This window comes from Nymphalis io, chromosome 30, assembly GCF_905147045.1.
Source record: "Nymphalis io chromosome 30, ilAglIoxx1.1, whole genome shotgun sequence".
Taxonomy (NCBI): domain Eukaryota; kingdom Metazoa; phylum Arthropoda; class Insecta; order Lepidoptera; family Nymphalidae; genus Nymphalis; species Nymphalis io.
In genome coordinates, this window is record NC_065917.1 from 6,380,776 (window position 1) to 6,399,252 (window position 18,477).

Below are 18,477 nucleotides of genomic sequence, written 5' to 3' on the forward strand. Positions count from 1 at the left end.
AGCACGAGATGAATTATAAACACAAATTAAGCACATGAAAATACAGTGGTGCTTGCCTGGGTTCGAACCTACGATCGTCGGTTAAGATTCACGCGTTCTAACCACTAGGCCGTCTCGGCTTCGCATTACTAACTACCAGCGAAATTATAGAATTTTTGTTAATTTTATCCGAACAATTCCTTAAAGTAAGCGTAACTTGTATTTTATATTATTCATTCAAGTATTAAAAAAAAAACACAATACATGATTTGCTGTTTTCACGAAATTAAACGAATTTCTCGGAACGGTAAACAACAGAATTCGAAATTAAATACGGAACCCGAACGACGACGAAACCCGTTAATACGAATCTAGCTGTAAATATCAAGCTACTAGTTTGTTAATAACTCTTAAAAAAGATTATAAGCGAAATTTAAATCAATGTTGACATATTGAAAAACGGTAGCGATTTACATGGACGCCATGTTTGTTTGCTAGCTGTTGGCGCCAAAACTTTTACGTTATAAGCATGACTTTGACATTTCGTCATAAATCGCACTACAGATAACTAATTTCAGTTATAATATTCAGTAAAATGATTCGTTTCGTGTATAGTAAAGTTTACGAGACGTAATTCAAAAGCGCCCTAATAAACAACGTATGTATTGGTCAAAATCTTCTTACAAATTACAAATACAAATACATTTCTCCTTTGTATGTCTAACTTTATAGTAACTAACGTTCTTATAGGGAAATTTGAATTTAGAATGCGCAACGGTAAAAAATTGCTTACATGTTTTTTAAATTATTAACGGTCTTACATATATATATGAACATTGTTTAGTAGGTGATTTGTTAAACAATGCTGTCCTCTTCTTTCGAATATCAAATCAATGATCACAGAAAGAGATAAAACAGTGTTTCAGAAAGAGACTAAATAGCTGCTAAGCAACGTTATATAATTAAGGCCGTAAATTATTATGAGGTGAAAATTCTATAAAGAAAATCTTATTTATATTAGAAGGTGAAATTCATGCTTGTCACGTCAATAGTATATTAAGTTAATTTAAAGCGTGAAACTATAAAACGCAACTACTAATATACTAAAAACCTTCTCCAAAACGCGCTACATCTTCTGTTATAAGTTTTATGTATATCGGCTTAGTAGTTTTTTTTTCAGTTTGGCGTTTTTAATTAAGTAGTATAAAAATATATATGACAAAAGAAATTTTATTAACGCCGAAAGTAATGGCGGATTCCAATAAGTATTATTATAATTTTCTATTTGACAGATTTAAAAGCTCTCCTAAATTTATGCAAAAATTTAAACAGATAACGTAAAAAAAAAATCTATAAATGCCATTATGTAAACAAAATGGCTCTCGGTCGGACATTTCGAACGCTCTTGTTCGCGTGCCACTAAACAAACACGTTCATGTAAATACATGCGCTTGTTGACAAGTGCTGAGCTAACATTGATACGGTTTTCACCGTTCGCCGTTTACTTAAAGCGTTTGTACTTCAGTGTTGCATATTTAGAGGTTTTTTTTTTCTAAATGCCAATCCAAATAAAATAGATCAAATAACATGGCATCTGATGAGAATTATTTTTAATCTGTTATATTATCTTACTAAGTGGTGGGTGGTGGGGAATCTGATAATGATCGGTTGAGTAGTTAACACGTGGAGCGTAATAACAGTACCAGCCTGTGAATGTCCCAGTGCTGGGCTAAGGCCTCTTTTCCCCTTTTTTGAGGAAAAGGCTTGGAGCTTATTCCAATGCGGGTTGGTGGAATACGCATGTGGCAGAATTTCAGTGAAATTAAACATGCCGGTTTCCTCACGATGTTTTCCTTCACCATCTAGCACTGGGCCATCTTGGCTTTACGAAAAATAAGTGCGTAAATTTAGAATAATTATAAGATATTTTTAAATAAACATTTTAGTGACTTTTGTTGTTTTTTTTTTTAAACAACAAAAGTGTACTAGTCTAACAGTACGTTCAGAAATTCGTATTAAGAAAAAATTTCAAACGATGCCATCGCAATCGCATATTGAACAAATAAAAAGCGTAGTTTAATTGAAAATGACCCTAAATGATATAGAAATAAGATATATAATGGTGTTTATGTACAAAGATCTCACAGCGGTGATATTTGACATCTATATGTCAGAAAACGTCTTCGTTTGAAGAATTATGACGGTCCGTTAATTAAAATCGATTCTAAAGTGATTAAATATTGTTTTAATGATTAAAGTTGATTTCAACGTTTGTTTTTTTTTTAAATAAAACAGGCAAACGGGCCACCTGTACTCACCCATGATATTGGCACCATTAGAAATGACTGCCTCGTTGGTCTAGTGGCTACATGTAATGCCGCAGACCCGGAGGTCCTGGGTTCAAATCCCAGGTCGGGCCGATAAAAAGTTATTGTTTTTTTCTATTCTCAGTAGCAGCCTGGGGTCTAGAAGTTGGTAATGTATACTCCTGCACCTGAACTCTTTCCGGTCCTGTCGGGTTGTCGTCCCATCGGATTCTGAGAGTTAGGGAATAGAGAGTGCACCTGTGTTTGCGCACACACTCGTGCACTATAATATTTCCTACGTAGTTGACTAATCTCTCTCGAGATTGGCCGCCGTGGCCGAAATAGGTCTGGAAGACATTATTATATTAGAAATATTAACCATCCCTTACATCTCTGCGCTATCAACCTTGGGAAGTAAGACGTTATATCACCACTGAATTTCCATGGGTTTATAATTCATCTCGTGCTTGAAGGAAAACATCGTGAGGAAACCTGCAAATACCAAATTTCACTGAAATTCTGCCACATGTGTAATCCACCAACTCGCATTGAAACAGCGTGGTGGAATAAGCTCCTAAAAAGGAGAGGAAGCCTTAGCCCAGCTGTGGGATGTTCACAGGCTGTTACTGTAAATAAAATATCGATGTCGACTGATGTCGTATTAAGTATACATCCAACGTTGTTTCAGTCGCTCATGCGTTCTATGTCTGTTGAGCAGCGGTGGCAGGACCTCGCTTCGTTGCTGACCATACCCCCGCCACCTGACCAGTACCAGCACTACCACCAGCACGCGCATCCTCATCCGCATCCTCACTCGCATCCGCATAACATCAGGTAAGACTTGCATTATATTTAACTTATATTATTATTCATACAGTTTACTGTTATATACTTACTTTATTGGCATCTTCGGGATCGTAGCGTGATGTTATATAGTATATAACCTTGCAAGTCTTGTCATTTCAATCGATTCGAGATCTAATTTATAATTATATAAAATTTTAATTTAAAAAAAAATGTGTTTTTTTTGTAGTAAATTAGTCAAAACACCTCTTTTTAATGTGTTATTTTTATTTTTACACAACCTCTCGCTTCGACTGTAAGATGAAAAATGACTAACTGACTAGCTCAGCTGCGCTGAAGTTGCCTCGCTAAGGTTTATATTTAATCAGTGTTGCCAGCTTAAAATTCGCTTTCTATACCTTAATCGTCCATAAGTATATTTTATTCATGAACGAACGTATATTTCCAGTCATGGCGCGGCGGCGGGTTACACGCCGAACTACCACGTACCACCGCCTGTTCCGGAGAAACACCATGACGGTTACGGTAAGTGTATAATAACGTCACGGTAGCATGCGCAAGCGATCCCGTGCCGCTCCTCGTTAAGACGGGAAGGGTGCCGCTGGTTTTTTAGTGGGTATTCCGATGTTCGGGGCGCACTCGGTGCCCTGGATACCGGCAAGCAATATAAAATATAAATATAAAAATGAAAAAATATTTCAAAAAAGTAGCTACGAGAGTTTCTTCTCTAGAGGTTGACGCTTTTTTCTTTGACGTTTTACTGAAATTCATACGTATAATTCGTATTTATAATTCATTCCTCGGATAGTAGCAGCGTGGTGGAATATGCTCCATATCTCATCTTGTATTACTCTGCTCACCCAGTCTTATATATTATTTTTATCTTAGGCGCAGCACCGCCGCTGGAAGGCGCTTACAAAGTGGAGTCAGCCCATCACCAGCAACACGACCCTTTGTACTATCAGGTAAATTATATGATGAATTAATTAGGAAGTCGTCCTGTATTCGTCCACGGTGACCATTTTCAAAGAAAACTCAACTGCGTAGGATATACTATAGTGTGCGCGTGTACCGCCCACTCATCAAAAACTCTCACGCCAAACAGCAATACTATGTCTTGAAAGCACAAGAGACATCTTGGTTCCTAAGGGTGAGCATTGACGATGTAAGGGGTGGTTGATATTTTCTAAATGCCATATTTGCGAGTCCGTCTATAGTACTATAAAATCTCTTACGCGGCTGGCTAAATGTTGTTAAAACATCCCATCGAATTTTCTAGAAACTTTAATCTTTACAGAATTCGACATCAGACATGCCCCCGAATCCAGATGGTTTCCTCCAGTCAATACTCAACGATGAAGACCTACAACTCATGGACATGGCTATGAACGAAGGTTAGTTTAAAAAAAACTATACAGGCTCTGGACAAACCTGGCTGACGTTATGCTATCCGTGTATATCTTGATGTATATAAATCTTCTGTACTTGTGTTTGTCACCTAACTCCTCCGAAACTGCTTGACTAATTTGGATGTAATTTTGAGTGTATATTTCAATGGATTCCTGGATGGTTTGAAAATACAATTAAGTCCGTCAATGTCGGTATGGCAGGCCAAATGAAAAAATGTCTATATGGCAGGACGTCTGCCGGGTTCGCTATATATATACATATAATATCTGGTTACGGATGTACAGATTCTACGTTTCTGTAAATAGCTGATAACACATAATGACGGCTGAAGTATTCGAATGAACACTACGCGGCATTGTTTAAGATTGCTTAAGCTAAGTAACTGTTTATAAAATAAGACTGGAGTTTTTTGACATACTAAGCCTAAGGAAGTTTTCTGTTATTTCGAATAATCTAATGTCGCAGTGGAGTTTGACCGTTGATATCGTCGTGTCGCCGCGTCATGCGTAGACTCGCATATGTATATGGCTAGTTAATCGTCCTTTCGTACCCGTCCGAAATAAAAAAAACATGTTGATATTGAGTTTTACTGTGTGTAATAGACAAATAAACATAATCCTGGGACATTATTCACACACGGTCATCTGATCCCAAACTAAGCAGAGCTCGTACTATGGAAACCAGACAACTGATATACTACATATACTATTTTTCTTTTGTAAATTCATACTTATATAGATAATTACACTCAGACTCAGGACAAACAGACAGGACATGCAGACGAATGTCTGTCCTGGGTGGGAATCGAACCCACAACCTTCGGCCTGAAAGGCAAGTATCTATAACTACGCCAACCGGCTCGTCAATAATATCACTTATTCAAGCCGTGCGAAGCCGGGACGAGTAGCTTGTTCGTTATATAGTTAATTCCATACTTATCTTAGTTATTTATTTTGTAATTTTTTTCATTTGAATATTATTGTGTTATATAATTCTGATTAACCTAAAGTTTGAGTGGCCTTCCGGTATTAATTCCGCCATTTGTATTGTAGTATTACTTCGATAATTTCAATCAAGGGCCGTTGAATTTTCGTGCATTCTATTTGTATGTATGATATGGACTAGCCAACCGTCCTGGCTTCGCACGGCTAGATAAGATATGTATGAAGAAGTATTTGCGTAAATAGATGGAAGATAACGACGATTGTGAATGATGCGCTGCGAAAACATCAATATTGTGTCGCGTAATATAAGTTCAAAAATCGACCAATTTTCAACGGCAGGCTCTTGATTTTTTTTTTATATTTTAATCAACGATCGTAAGACAAAATGTTTTAATTGTAAATATTACATCATTCTTATTATTCGTCAGTATCGTTCAAAGATTATTCGAAACGAATGAATGAAATTATCGTATTCATGTGTCACCGTTTCTTATCGTAGAACATATCATTCGATTGACCCAGATGATGCCACGAAAAATCAGTTAGTAAAAAGATTTCGTAATAAAATGGACGGCTCCGTTCGGTTGTTGTTAATTATTAAAATGATTAATCCAACGTTCGGATCTTTATTGTTTCTGTGCAAATAATGTGATAAACGAATTGTTTACACAAAACGTTCGTTATGTGATCTCGTGATAAATACGCGCCATTAGTCGTTTTCGCGCGTAACGGAACTGTCATTCGAAGAGGAAAAAAGTTAATAAAAAGGTCTTTTATAGTGTAGTGAGTCTTTTATAGTGCCCAGTACGGTTTAAATCCAATAATAACATTATTATATTATATATATTATATGAATTTGTTTATTTAAAAATTGCGTTTTATCAAGATGGGAATTTTCTCGTACGTTTACAGATTGTTCGTTAAGAAGAATAACATCGTTAAGTGATTACGTTATAACAAAGTGCGCATTATAAATAACTCTTAGTTTGTTTTATTTCTGATAACTGCCTAATAGTGAGCATTGTGTCATTTTTTTTTAAATAATAACTTTTTTTGAGTAAAAACTTTTTGGTGTCAAAACTTTTTTTCTTAAGTTTTGTGTTGAAGTATAACAAAGGCCTACATATGACATACTTTCTGAAACGCACCACGAAGAGTAGAAAGGTGCACAACAACGAATGTTGTTTATGTTTATGTGCTTTCTGTTGTGCTTTGCGACGTCCAAGGATATCTTGCGACTCATTAACCAAGGTCCCCGTGTCTGTGCTGAAAAGATACAATTTTTGTCTATGGTCGTTTAAATATCGAGAAAATTTCGGACCTATATGAGATACAAGCAGTTGTGTCTATTTTAGTACTAAGTCAAAGCCAACAAAGATGTTTTGTTTAATATGGCATTAAATGAAGGATAACATTGTTTGATCTGCTTTTACGACTGTTTGTGAAAACGTCAGAGAAATTTCCGAACGAAACTGTCAAAGGTCGGCGCAGATTTAAAATAGCACAAATAATAAATATAAATACCTTTGACCTGTCATATATTTTTTTTTATATAAAAAAATATTTCGATGTACAGATAACGTAAAAATCGAAAGATAGATCTTAAATATACAGAAATAAAAAATATTTAAGGATTGAAAGAATATAAACGGATTTAAAAATGGAAATATCGATCGTCCATTACCCATACAGCACCTTTTTCACGTTTCCGACATATTTCAGTCCAATATTTCGTCGTGAACCGGATTTTATCAATCCTTACTACAAACTCTATGATGGTAAGTATTAGGGGAACAAGGTTTTTTTTTTATTTTATCCATTTTGCAATACTTAAATAACATTATAGACATTAATGTAGGCGGCAAGTTTTAAGACGAACTCGGGACACCCCCCAAAATGTATATGAAAATATAGTGTAAACCTCATTCAGATGTCAGATTAATTTGATCCGTCACAAGGCAAGACGAAAGACAGCCTCCCAAAATATAGACTTTATTCTCCCCGCGACTGTAACTCCCGGTAAGTTACAGTCGCGTATACTTAATATTCTGCTGGTACTAGTATCGTGATATCAATTCTCCCAAAGCTCTTGCTTCTCCGTTTGTCAATTGTCGATTATCTTTTTTGGGTAGCTATTGAACTTTTAGTACATGTATAAAAAATGGAAATAAGATCAGAAGAAGCTTGTTCGTAACATGAAACTTCAATGTTGTTCGAAACATACAACGCAATTAGTTTTCTACAAAGTTTCAGTATTTTTTATTGGATACGTAATTTGCCTATTAGGCGAACACTGGTCGTTTATTATTTGTTAATATTAACTTTGCTAAATTCACAGATTTTATAAAATCATTAAAAAAAAAACAAAAAACTACTTGCTTATTAAATTTCAATGAATATTACTTGCTACAAAAAGAAAAGTTAAAAATAACAACGAAGCAAGAGCATTTATAAATGATCTAAGCTTTAACAATATATATTCATACAATTATTTAAAGAGGCGTTCTCCCTAAGTTATTAATAAGTATATAATAAACTTATCATATAAGTTGTGTTTCCCCATCCACCATCAGAAAGTGGTACAATATTTGAACTGGTCTGATCCTCTGGTAGAATACTCTTGGCGTTTTAATGGCAAAGCTTCTTTATTAGGAAGTTAAAAACGTTGATCTCGGTGACGTCACGCAATCATGACCACAATCGTAGCGCTACGAAGGCACTCGTGTGTCGAAGACCCCTTCAGGACGTCATTCGGAGCCCGAGAAGGCTTCAATATGTCAGGCGGAGTCTCGTCTCTTCGCCCGTTAACACTGTTACCATTAGAGCGTTAAAATACACGATTCGAAAAACTTAGACTACTGGCTTAGTTGTGCCAAAAAGTCACAGATTATTTAGCAATGTCACGTACAGTGAATGAGACACGTAGGAGATTAATCAGTGCAGACGAGATAACGGAATCAATTAAATTGTAAAGCTAAACATAATACGACGCAGAATCGAAACGTGATTTTCTTTGTTCTTTGTTAATACTTAAACCAACAATAGTATATTGAAATATGGTATCTACTAAAGATAGTTAAATAATTTCCGCGTGTGAGGGTAGCCCTGATATCAAGATTTCAAGATCGGCTTAGTAGTTAAGACGTAAATCGTAACAAACAAACTCACTTTTGCATTTATAATATCACTTAGGATATTTCCATACGTTTACCGATTCAGTATTCAATGGTTGCATTACAGTTCATAGTATCTCCAGCAGTATATGGTAGTTTTATAGTAGTTAAGGAAGAGCATCTATCGGCCAATCGACGTCACTCTGGCTTCGAGGCTCCCCTTATTATGCTGATAATTCCTCACCAGCAATTTTAATTACCAGTTCATTTCTTAAGGCCTTACATGTCATTCTTGACTCAGTAGTGTCCATATGCAGGGCTAGTTTCAGGAGCTATGTCCCCGTGGAAGATCAAGATTGATAGACATATTAAAAAACAGCTAAGATTAATTCTATGTAAAAATATATCTATATAATTATTATTTATGTCACAGCAATTTCATTTGTTTCGCAATAAATGATTGTAACACCCGACGGAAAAAAAAACATTTAGTTTATTTGGAAAATCATTCGTTTTCCGTGACATTTAAATAAATCGTCTTACCTTTTCGTTAGACCCAGATCTCGCGAAGTAAGGGAAGCACTTCGGGTGATGTAGGTATACATACTTGCAAGAAGCGAACATGCGTGCACGTGCAAGTGTGTGGAACATCCTCAAATGTTAGTGCGGTATTGGAACTAACAGCAGTGCTATTCTGTAAGAACTCACTTCATTGCTCAGTAACAGCCTGTTAATGTCCCACTGCTGGGCTAAGGCCTCCTCTCCCTTTTGAGGAAAAGGTTTGGAGCTTACTCCACCACGCTGCTCCAATACCGGTTGGTAGAATACACATGTGGCAGAATTTCAATGAAATTAGACACATGCAGGTTTCCTCACGATATTTTCCTTCACCGTCAAGCACGAGACGAATTATAATAACAACTTATATTATATTATTACTCACCCGTGAAATATTGACAACCGACTTACGTTGATATACGATTTTGATCCGTGTGTTATAATAATTATTATGGTCAATGTCGTATGTCACTTTCTGACATTTCACGACCGTTTTCCGCGATGAGTCTCGAGATAGTGCTTTCAGAATAACCGTACCGTTCAATTGTTTAATTTCATAATAATCAATAAAAAAAACTCGTTCAAACAGACGTGACGCGACATATTTAGGTTTATTGACTTATCGCTGTCATGATGACATTGTATTTTTTTTATCTTTTTTTATCTATAACTTCGGTTTAAAAGGATAAAGGCGCGACCGTACGCGGTCTTACAATTTCATTGCATTTTTTCTTTAATATTATACATTTATTTGTCGTTTGATATGTCATATGAAGCTCATTTTTATATCATATTTTAGGCCCCATGAAAATTTCAGTTGCAATTAGACATTTGTGCTCGAATCAAGTAACTGGATACGATTATAATGGTCAATTGTTTTCTTCATTAGATTCAAAGTGAATATACTGTGGCAGATGGACAGACAGATACGAGAGAGGTCGATAAGGGTTTTATCGTAGGACGTACGCGACCCTAAAAATAATGCTTGGTTTGGTTCGTGCGCGCGTTAATGAATCTTTCAGTTTTAACCTGGTGAAGTCCTTGTGTGCAGTTGAGAAAAAAAAATGAAAGCTGATAAAAAAATATTTGGAAGTTATTGTCGACTTTTAACAATTTGTTATGGTGGTGAGTGAGCCAGTTTATTTACAAATACAAGCAATGTGACTTAGAAAGAAGAGCCCGGATAGTTCAGTGGTTAGTACACGTGCGTCTTAACCGATGATTGCGAGTTCAAATTCGGGCAAATGTCACTGAATTTTCATGTGCTTATAACTCTTGTCGCGATCAGTGGTGAAGGGTAAAATCTGGTACATATGTCCAAGTGGTGGAATGAAGGGTATAGGCCCATGCCCAGCAGTTGCAGCGGTAAATATTTACAGGTTGTTAGTTTCCTCCCAATATCCTTCTAAATTAGTATTCACTTCGCATTCTGTTTAATTTTATATTTTTCCAAAACTCGACGAAAAATAAAGAAAATATCGACCGAATTAAATAAGACTATTTATATTTTTATGATATTAATAAGATAAGATGGATATAAAATATATTATATATTTTATCTTTTTAATAGATAACTTTCTTAGAGTGATGTTAGGAACAGTTAAAAAACATTTAAATAATAAATATCCCCCTTGTAAATATCCCACTGGGTTAAGGCCTCTCGGGGACAAAGCTTAGTTTATTCCAACACGCCGCTCTTGGTGAGCGATGCGCCAGAGCTCCTGGTTCTTGCGGTTTTCATAAGTAGATATATATAGAGCTCAACTTGTTGCCGAAATCGGCCTGGAGAACTATTTAAATAGGATGACAGTGGAAAAAAACAATCGTCGTTTAATAGTAAATTTTTTGTATTTACACTGTTTTCTATTTTTTTATTCGCTCCTTTTATTTACGTTCAGTTGACACTTAGATAAGTTTATATTTTATTTATCTTATAAATTTATAAGTTTAAGTGATTTTAAGTAAACCTAATAAATAAATAAAATTTTAAATTCGTCTTATATACATACATCTGTCTGTATATTGATTAAATATATAAAAGAGAACGAGTATGACCGATAAAAAAATATTTATAGAACACCGAAATGCTTTTTTTAATACGTCGTTATAAAACGTAAGCCGATGAAGTCGCGGCCACCATATTGAGACTAATAACATCAGCCTACTTACTTATAACCTTAAATACTTATTAAGAACCGATAGCAAAAGAATCAATTTTAATTATTTAGTTAATTAATTAATATTATAGTATCACGTACACTTTAGTTTTTATAAATGTTATTTTTTTTGTAAACTGTATTTAATTAAAGTAAAATAAACAGAAGCGATGTTTTACGTGTAAATGTTTCGTTCCAGGCATGTACACCATGCGCATGTTGGACGGCGCATCGGCTGCGCATGTTACACATAATCACACACATATGCCAATGACGAATGGTAAGTGTTCTACTCATTTAGCCCTCTACCCTCTGCCCTCTATTATATACTCTAACTCTCTAGTAGTAGGGATTTGTGCAAGCTTGTATGTATAACACTTAGTCATCAGATATTCTACCGCAAAACGGCAGTACTTGGTATTGTTGTGTTCCGGTTTGAAGGATGAGTGAGCCAGTGTAATTACAGGCACAAGGGACATAACATCTTAGTTCCCAAGGTTGGTGGCACATTGGCGATGTAAGCGATGGTTAACATTTCTTACAATGCCAATGTTGCGTTGGTGACCACTTACTATAAAAAAAATTCAATATAAAAATTATATATACACTGTATTACTATTTTTTTTTATTATGTATTATTGAATTGTAATTTTTAATTATCATAATTACTGTAGAGATTGATGTTATGAAAGATTTGAATTATTTGTTAGAACGGGACTCGGCTTCGGATAGCGCGGTGTCGTCGATGGGATCGGAGAGGGTACCGTCCCTCTCGGACGGAGAATGGTGCGATGGAAGCGATTCGGCGCAGGAATTCCATAGGTACGAACATTATAAAACAGTCTTACAATACTATACTTATATTATAAATGTGAAAGTAACTGTCGGTTCGTTACGCTTTCTCCCTTTTTCTCCCGTTCGCTTTTCCCCTCCCCAATAGTTATATATATACATATAATCAAAACAGTAGAATTTGAATTGAATGAAGTTATTGCAAAAGGAGTTTAGGCGATAAAAAAGAGTAGCAATACACTAAAATGTATTTTTAATATATCGTAATCATTCCGACTTGCAAGCGGACGAAGTCGCGAGCACCAGCTAGTATGACTTTCTTTTAAATATTTTGCAGTTCGTTTGAATTTCTCTCGTGGTCTTTATACTTATGTTTGTTTGTCTGTTACAAAAGTAACTTATAAGAGCAAACTTGAATGAAATGTATATTGATTCTGATTTCTCTGTCTTAGTTCCAAATTCAGACCCTACGAGGGGGCGTATGGAAGGGAGAGAGCATCGCACGCACCACAGAAGAAACATCACATGTTCGGAAAGAGATGTTTTCAGGTATTTAATTTTTATTTTAATAATCAACTTTGCCAATCAAAACACACTAATGTTTTCATCTATACGTCTATATAATCAGAATAAAATGGTACAGTATATAAAATTAAATATTAATAATATAAATAATAAAATTAAAAAAGTTTTAAAAAAATTGTCATTTTTTTGCTGACCGTACAATTTTAGTCAACTGAAATATATTTTAAATGAAAAATGGTTATAATACCATTTCTCTGTATCATTTGAAGTCGCTAGAATTTGTACCCGTTAAGTAATTTCAACCTGTATAATTCTCTTTCAATTTAAAAATACTTATATATGTATATATTATAATTTAACCAGGAACAAGCACCCGCTCCCTTAGAACCCCTGGCACCAGCTCGACCCCCGGGCGTCGTGAAATACGAATGCGAACAAGCATACCACGACAACATGCACATGCATAACGGTGAGTTTCATTACATGTACATGTTTCATGACACGTTCTTTTAAACTTGTAAATTAAATAATAATAATATCCTGGGACATTTTTCACACACGGCCATCTGATCCCAAATTAAGCTTGTACAGAGCTCGTGCTATGGAAACCAGACAACTGATATACTACATATACTACTTTTCTTTTGTAAATACATACTTATATAGATAATTACACCCAGACTCAGAACAAAAAGCCGAGATGGTCCTGTGGTAAGAACGCGTGAATCTTAACCGATGATCGTGGGTTCAAACCCGGGCAAGCACCACTGAATTTTCATGTGCTTAATTTGTAATTATAATTCATCTCGTGCTTTACGGTGAAGGAAAACATCGTGAGGAAACCTGCATGTGTCTAATTTCACTGAAATTCTGCCACATGTGAATTCTACCAACCCGCATTGGAGCAGCGTGGTGGAATTAGCTCCAAACCTTCTCCTCAAAAAGAGGAGAGGAGGCCTTTAGCCCAGCAGTGGGACATTCACAGGCTGTTACGGATTACGGATCAGGACAAACATACATGTTCATGCACACAAATGTGTTTCCTGGACGGGAATCGAACCCACAACCTTCGGCGTGAAAGGCAAGCATCCACCAAGCACGCTAACCGGCTCGTCAAAAATTTAGATTATTTAACTCTCTTGAAAGTTAAAACGTCATCGGAGATAAATTAAAAAAAAAAGAAGAAACGCTCAGTTGCATATGTGTATTATTTTTTTATAAAAACCATATATTCACTTGTCTAAATAATTTGTAGGAAGACAAAATGTTTTACACAACTTACAATTCCTCAGTGGAGTACCCCCCGCGCCACCAGCTGCCGCCGCCACACGTGACCACCCTCCAGCCGGCGCTCGACCTGAACACGCCACACTCGAGTCACGCTTTACTACAGGTAATTTGTTTAAGAAATTGTATTAAACATGGTGATCTCGGCTCGTAATTATGAAGATGCTTATTACAATATACGGTGTTCTCCCCTTCAGAGCACGATACCGAGTCCGACACGCTTCGGTTTCGCTTCCAGTGAGAGAGTGAGACACAATCATACATACAGCGCGCCGCTACCCGCCGCGGAACAGAGACAGCCGACGAGGGACAAACGAGGTTAGCACTCGTGTTTGTGAAACACACAAATACAATTTTTATATTAATTAATTGGCGGTAGGGATTTGTTCCGAAAGTTGGTGGCGCATTGACGATATAAGGGATGGTTAATATTTATTACAGTGTCTATAGGCCAATGCATATGGTGACCACTTACCATCAGTCATATCAGCCGCCCATTTATGTGTAATCCTTTTAATTTATCGTTAAAGTAAATACGGCATTAATACAAGGATTTGAAGTTGTAACTGTCACATCGTCGTAAAGTCGATGTACTATTGAGCTATTAGGGCATTTGATTTCAATGTCACAAAACTTTCTTTGTTTATAAAAAGTTTGAAATGAGATAATACGCCCGCAATTGAAAGAGCGTCTATGATAACAAATAACTATTTGTTATTATTTAAATATTCACAATTACTAACATGCGTTTTGACACACATGTTGTGTTGACACATGCATATTTACACGCGCGCATATCGACACACGTAATTAAAAATTAATTTATCTTTAATTGGCTTCTGTTAAAAATATCATTTTACACTGGGGATTTTATTTCAATCAAAAATAAATTTAATAAATTAATAATAAGTTGTAAATATGAATAAATTTGATATGTATATGTGTGCGTTGTTGCATTAAGTCGATACTGTTTGTCCCACTGCTGGGTGGAGAGGGGGTTGTACCTCATTTCTTAAAGGGAAGGTTTGGAGTGTATTCCATAAAGTCGGTTCAGTGTTGAGTCGTGGTTGAAACACATGTGACCAACTATCATCCGACACAAACAGGTTTCCTTACTATGTCCTTAACCGCTGAATAGGAAATGTCTTATAAACGAAAATAAGCTAGTTATAACTTCGGTTAAAATTCAAGTGTTCCAATCGTTGGCTCAAATGCTACCAGAAAGGTTTGATTCTTGTTTTGGGTGAATTTGATCCAACAATTTGCGACAGCTAGATCTAGTGGGATATTTGATCCAACGATATGAGCAAGTGATTAGATTGGCTTCGATTAAATTGAGTTACAATACAATGAAATTTTGAAGTTTTTAAGCATCTATATATTATATTTACGTATAAATAAATAATATAAGGATATGTTGTTTGTAGTTCGTCGTCTGACGGATGGGAGTACGTCCGACGGAGGTAGCGTGGCGGGGCATCTGAGTAGAGACGAGAAGCGAGCTAAAGCTCTCGGTAAGTTGTCCAAATACATGTGCGTACATACATGTACATGTACAGAGACACATGAACGAAACATGCACATGCATATCAAAATATTTATTCGATTATAATATTTACCACTTAAATTAATTGATTGTTTAAAATCTATTATTGATTAAGTATAAAAGCCTTTCGCACGTGTCGTTTAAAATGTCTTTTATTTTACTTTAATCTTTGTTATAACGCGTCCGAATAAAAAAAATATATGTTCAAATGGCGGTCGATAGCGTTCCGTCTCACTTGCACACTAGTCGCATCTTCGTCGCGTATTTAATTTGGTTATTTAAATAAATTTTATTCCATTTAATTACAAAACTATAAGCTTTAACTAAAGTAGAAAATGAAATGACATGTCAAATATAGACGGTTTTTACTTAGAATTTAACATAATTAATTTACCCCACAATGAAACTAATTTAATGATAATTTTAATGAATAATATAATTGTTTTACTAACCATACTTACATAAGAATTGTACGCCACTTATAAATATTTATATCATTTGCACGCTTTGTATAAGTTAATAAAGAATATGTTGAATAAATTAAATGAAACTATAAATTATTTGAAATAGGTTTTTCAAAGAACTTACGAATACAAACTTTGTTTAAATTTAATTAAAATTTTAATATCTTTAAACCACTTATATAATTCCTTTATTCAATACGTATGCATTACACTTACATATTGATAGTTATAAAAACTACTACTGTAAAAGAAAACACCCTCAACTAAAAAGAACCTGAAAAAAAAATCAGCTCACAAATTGTTTTTCTGTCTCTACCAGGTATACCTCTTGAAGTTCACGATATAATCAACCTGCCAATGGACGAGTTCAACGAACGCCTCTCGAAGCACGACTTGAGTGAAGCTCAACTGTCTCTGATAAGGGACATAAGGAGGCGAGGAAAGAACAAGGTAGGACATGGGTGAAATGACATACATATATGATTATATCAAATGGCAATGACCGCTCTCGAAGCTTGGCTGCTGCAGGAAATACGATAGTGCTACAATGCAATCGCCAACACAACCAATCCCTACTTTGATAACAAGGGTAGACGTCTTGTAATTACACTGGCTTACTCCCCTAACTGACTTTGAAAAGCGAAACAGTGAAACGATAGTTGCACTTGGACGAAAAAATGGTGGAAAGTTACCGAAGCAAACAGATTTTTCAGACTGGTGTTTCTAACACCAATAAACGCTTATACAAATGTATGGCAACACTGTTCAACAATTTTTAAATTTTTTTATTTTTTATTAATAATAATCTTTTTGTTTGTTTCCAATAGGTAGACGGAAGGATAAAAAGGTCAATCGATGGTAAGTGGTCACCACCGCCCATAGACATTGACAATGTAAAAAAAAAATAAACCCTTCAAACTGGAACTCAACAATACTATTGCTATAGAATATGTAATCAGTAGATGGCGCCTACACAGACGGGCACGCGCAAAGCTACCACCAAGAATTTAAAAATATTAAAACTATATAGTAAACTAAAGTCGAAAAGCTTTATAAATATAAAACCTTATAACTTGTGTATAAAGAGTATTTTGTTACCAGGTCGCAGCTCAGAACTGCCGCAAACGTAAGCTCGACCAGATAACATCGCTAGCCGACGAGGTGCGCACCGTGAGGGACAGGAAGGCGAGGACTCAGAGAGATCACAACACACTGCTCGCTGAGAGGCAGAGGATCAAGGAGAGGTTCGCTGCTCTCTACAGACACGTGTTCCAGGTTTGTTATAGATAAAAAAATGTTTGCTGCAACACTTTCAGAAACGTAAACACTTGGAAGCACTATATGTATATATTTGAAACATTTAAGTACAGCTGGGGACATTTGAGACACGTAACTATATTTGGGGATAATAATAATAATAATGTCCTCCAGACCGACTTCGGCCACGGCGGCCAATCTCAAGAGAGATTAGCCAACCACGCAGGAGATATTATAGTGCACAAGTGTGTGCGCAAGCAAAGCACTCTCTATTCCCTAACTCATAATCCGACGGACGGCGATCACGACCGAAAAGAATTCAGGCGCAGGATCAACGACTTTTACGTGCTTTCCAAGGCACGGGAGTTCCAATACTTTTTATTGGCCCGACCTGGTAATTGAACCCAGGACCTATGGGTCTGCGGCCTTACATCAAGCCACTAGACCAACGAGGCAGTCAATTTGGGGATATTTGAGACACGTAAATATACTCGGGGACATTTGATTCGACTCATTGAGCGACGTATCTCGTTTCACAGACATTCGGTGATTTCACAGAAATATTATGAAGCGATATATAAATAGAAACAAAAATTACACGACTGCGTATCACATATTTATTATTTTATATATATAAATATTATTTCAGAATCTACGTGACGCCGAGGGCAGGCCCTTATCGTCCAACCAGTACTCGCTCCAGCAGGCCGCTGATGGGAACGTCGTCCTCGTACCGAAGATGCAGCACGGTGCGTGAGGATTATGAACTTTTTTTTTAATTTAAAATAGGCAGGCAGACTGGAAAATTTGACACCTGATGATAAGTGCCGCTGTAAGAAATATTAACCATCCCTTACATCATGGAAACTAAGATGTTATGTCCTGAAATTCTACTGACTCACTCAACCCTCCAAACTGAACACAACAGTACTAAGTATAGCTGTTTAACAGTTGAATATATGATGAGTGGGTGGTACCTACCCAGACAGGTAGGTAGACAAAACCCTGTTTTTTTAGTAACAGCCTGTGAATGTCCCGCTGCTGGGCTAAGGCCTCCTCTCCCTTTTTGAGGAGAAGGTTTGGAGCTTATTCCACCACGCTGCTCCAATGCGGGTTGATGGAATACACATGTGGCAGAATTTCAGTGAAATTAGATACGTGTAGGTTTCCTCACGATGTTCTCGTTCGCCGTCAAACACGAGATGAATTATAATCACAAATTAAACATATGAACATTCAGTGGTGTGCCCGGAATTGAACCCACGATAATCGATTAAGATTCACGCGTTCTTACCACCGGGCCATCACGGCGGCACAAAGTAATTTGTGGTAGGGT

The 18,477-nt window shown here is 36.2% G+C and overlaps 2 protein-coding genes across 7 annotated transcripts in view; one reads left to right on the forward strand and one right to left on the reverse strand.

The window, feature by feature from the left end:
* Positions 1-18,477, forward strand: part of LOC126779889 (segmentation protein cap'n'collar-like) — a 129,111-nt gene that overhangs the window by 108,559 nt on the left and 2,075 nt on the right. For 4 of the 5 annotated variants that reach the window (XM_050504044.1, XM_050504040.1, XM_050504039.1 and 1 more), the window contains 14 exons: positions 2,974-3,119; positions 3,538-3,614; positions 3,978-4,054; positions 4,387-4,483; positions 11,470-11,550; positions 11,981-12,092; positions 12,515-12,611; positions 12,951-13,056; positions 13,880-13,980; positions 14,072-14,192; positions 15,302-15,388; positions 16,204-16,334; positions 16,986-17,159; positions 17,791-17,890. In XM_050504044.1, coding sequence (XP_050360001.1) covers positions 2,974-3,119; positions 3,538-3,614; positions 3,978-4,054; positions 4,387-4,483; positions 11,470-11,550; positions 11,981-12,092; positions 12,515-12,611; positions 12,951-13,056; positions 13,880-13,980; positions 14,072-14,192; positions 15,302-15,388; positions 16,204-16,334; positions 16,986-17,159; positions 17,791-17,890 — 1,507 coding nt within the window. The remainder of the gene's footprint in view (positions 1-2,973; positions 3,120-3,537; positions 3,615-3,977; positions 4,055-4,386; positions 4,484-11,469; positions 11,551-11,980; positions 12,093-12,514; positions 12,612-12,950; positions 13,057-13,879; positions 13,981-14,071; positions 14,193-15,301; positions 15,389-16,203; positions 16,335-16,985; positions 17,160-17,790; positions 17,891-18,477) is intronic. The other variant, XM_050504042.1, reaches the window with a different exon arrangement.
* LOC126779882 (cytoplasmic FMR1-interacting protein) overlaps positions 1-18,477 on the reverse strand; it is a 66,870-nt gene that overhangs the window by 18,679 nt on the left and 29,714 nt on the right. The gene's annotated exons all lie outside the window — the stretch shown is intronic.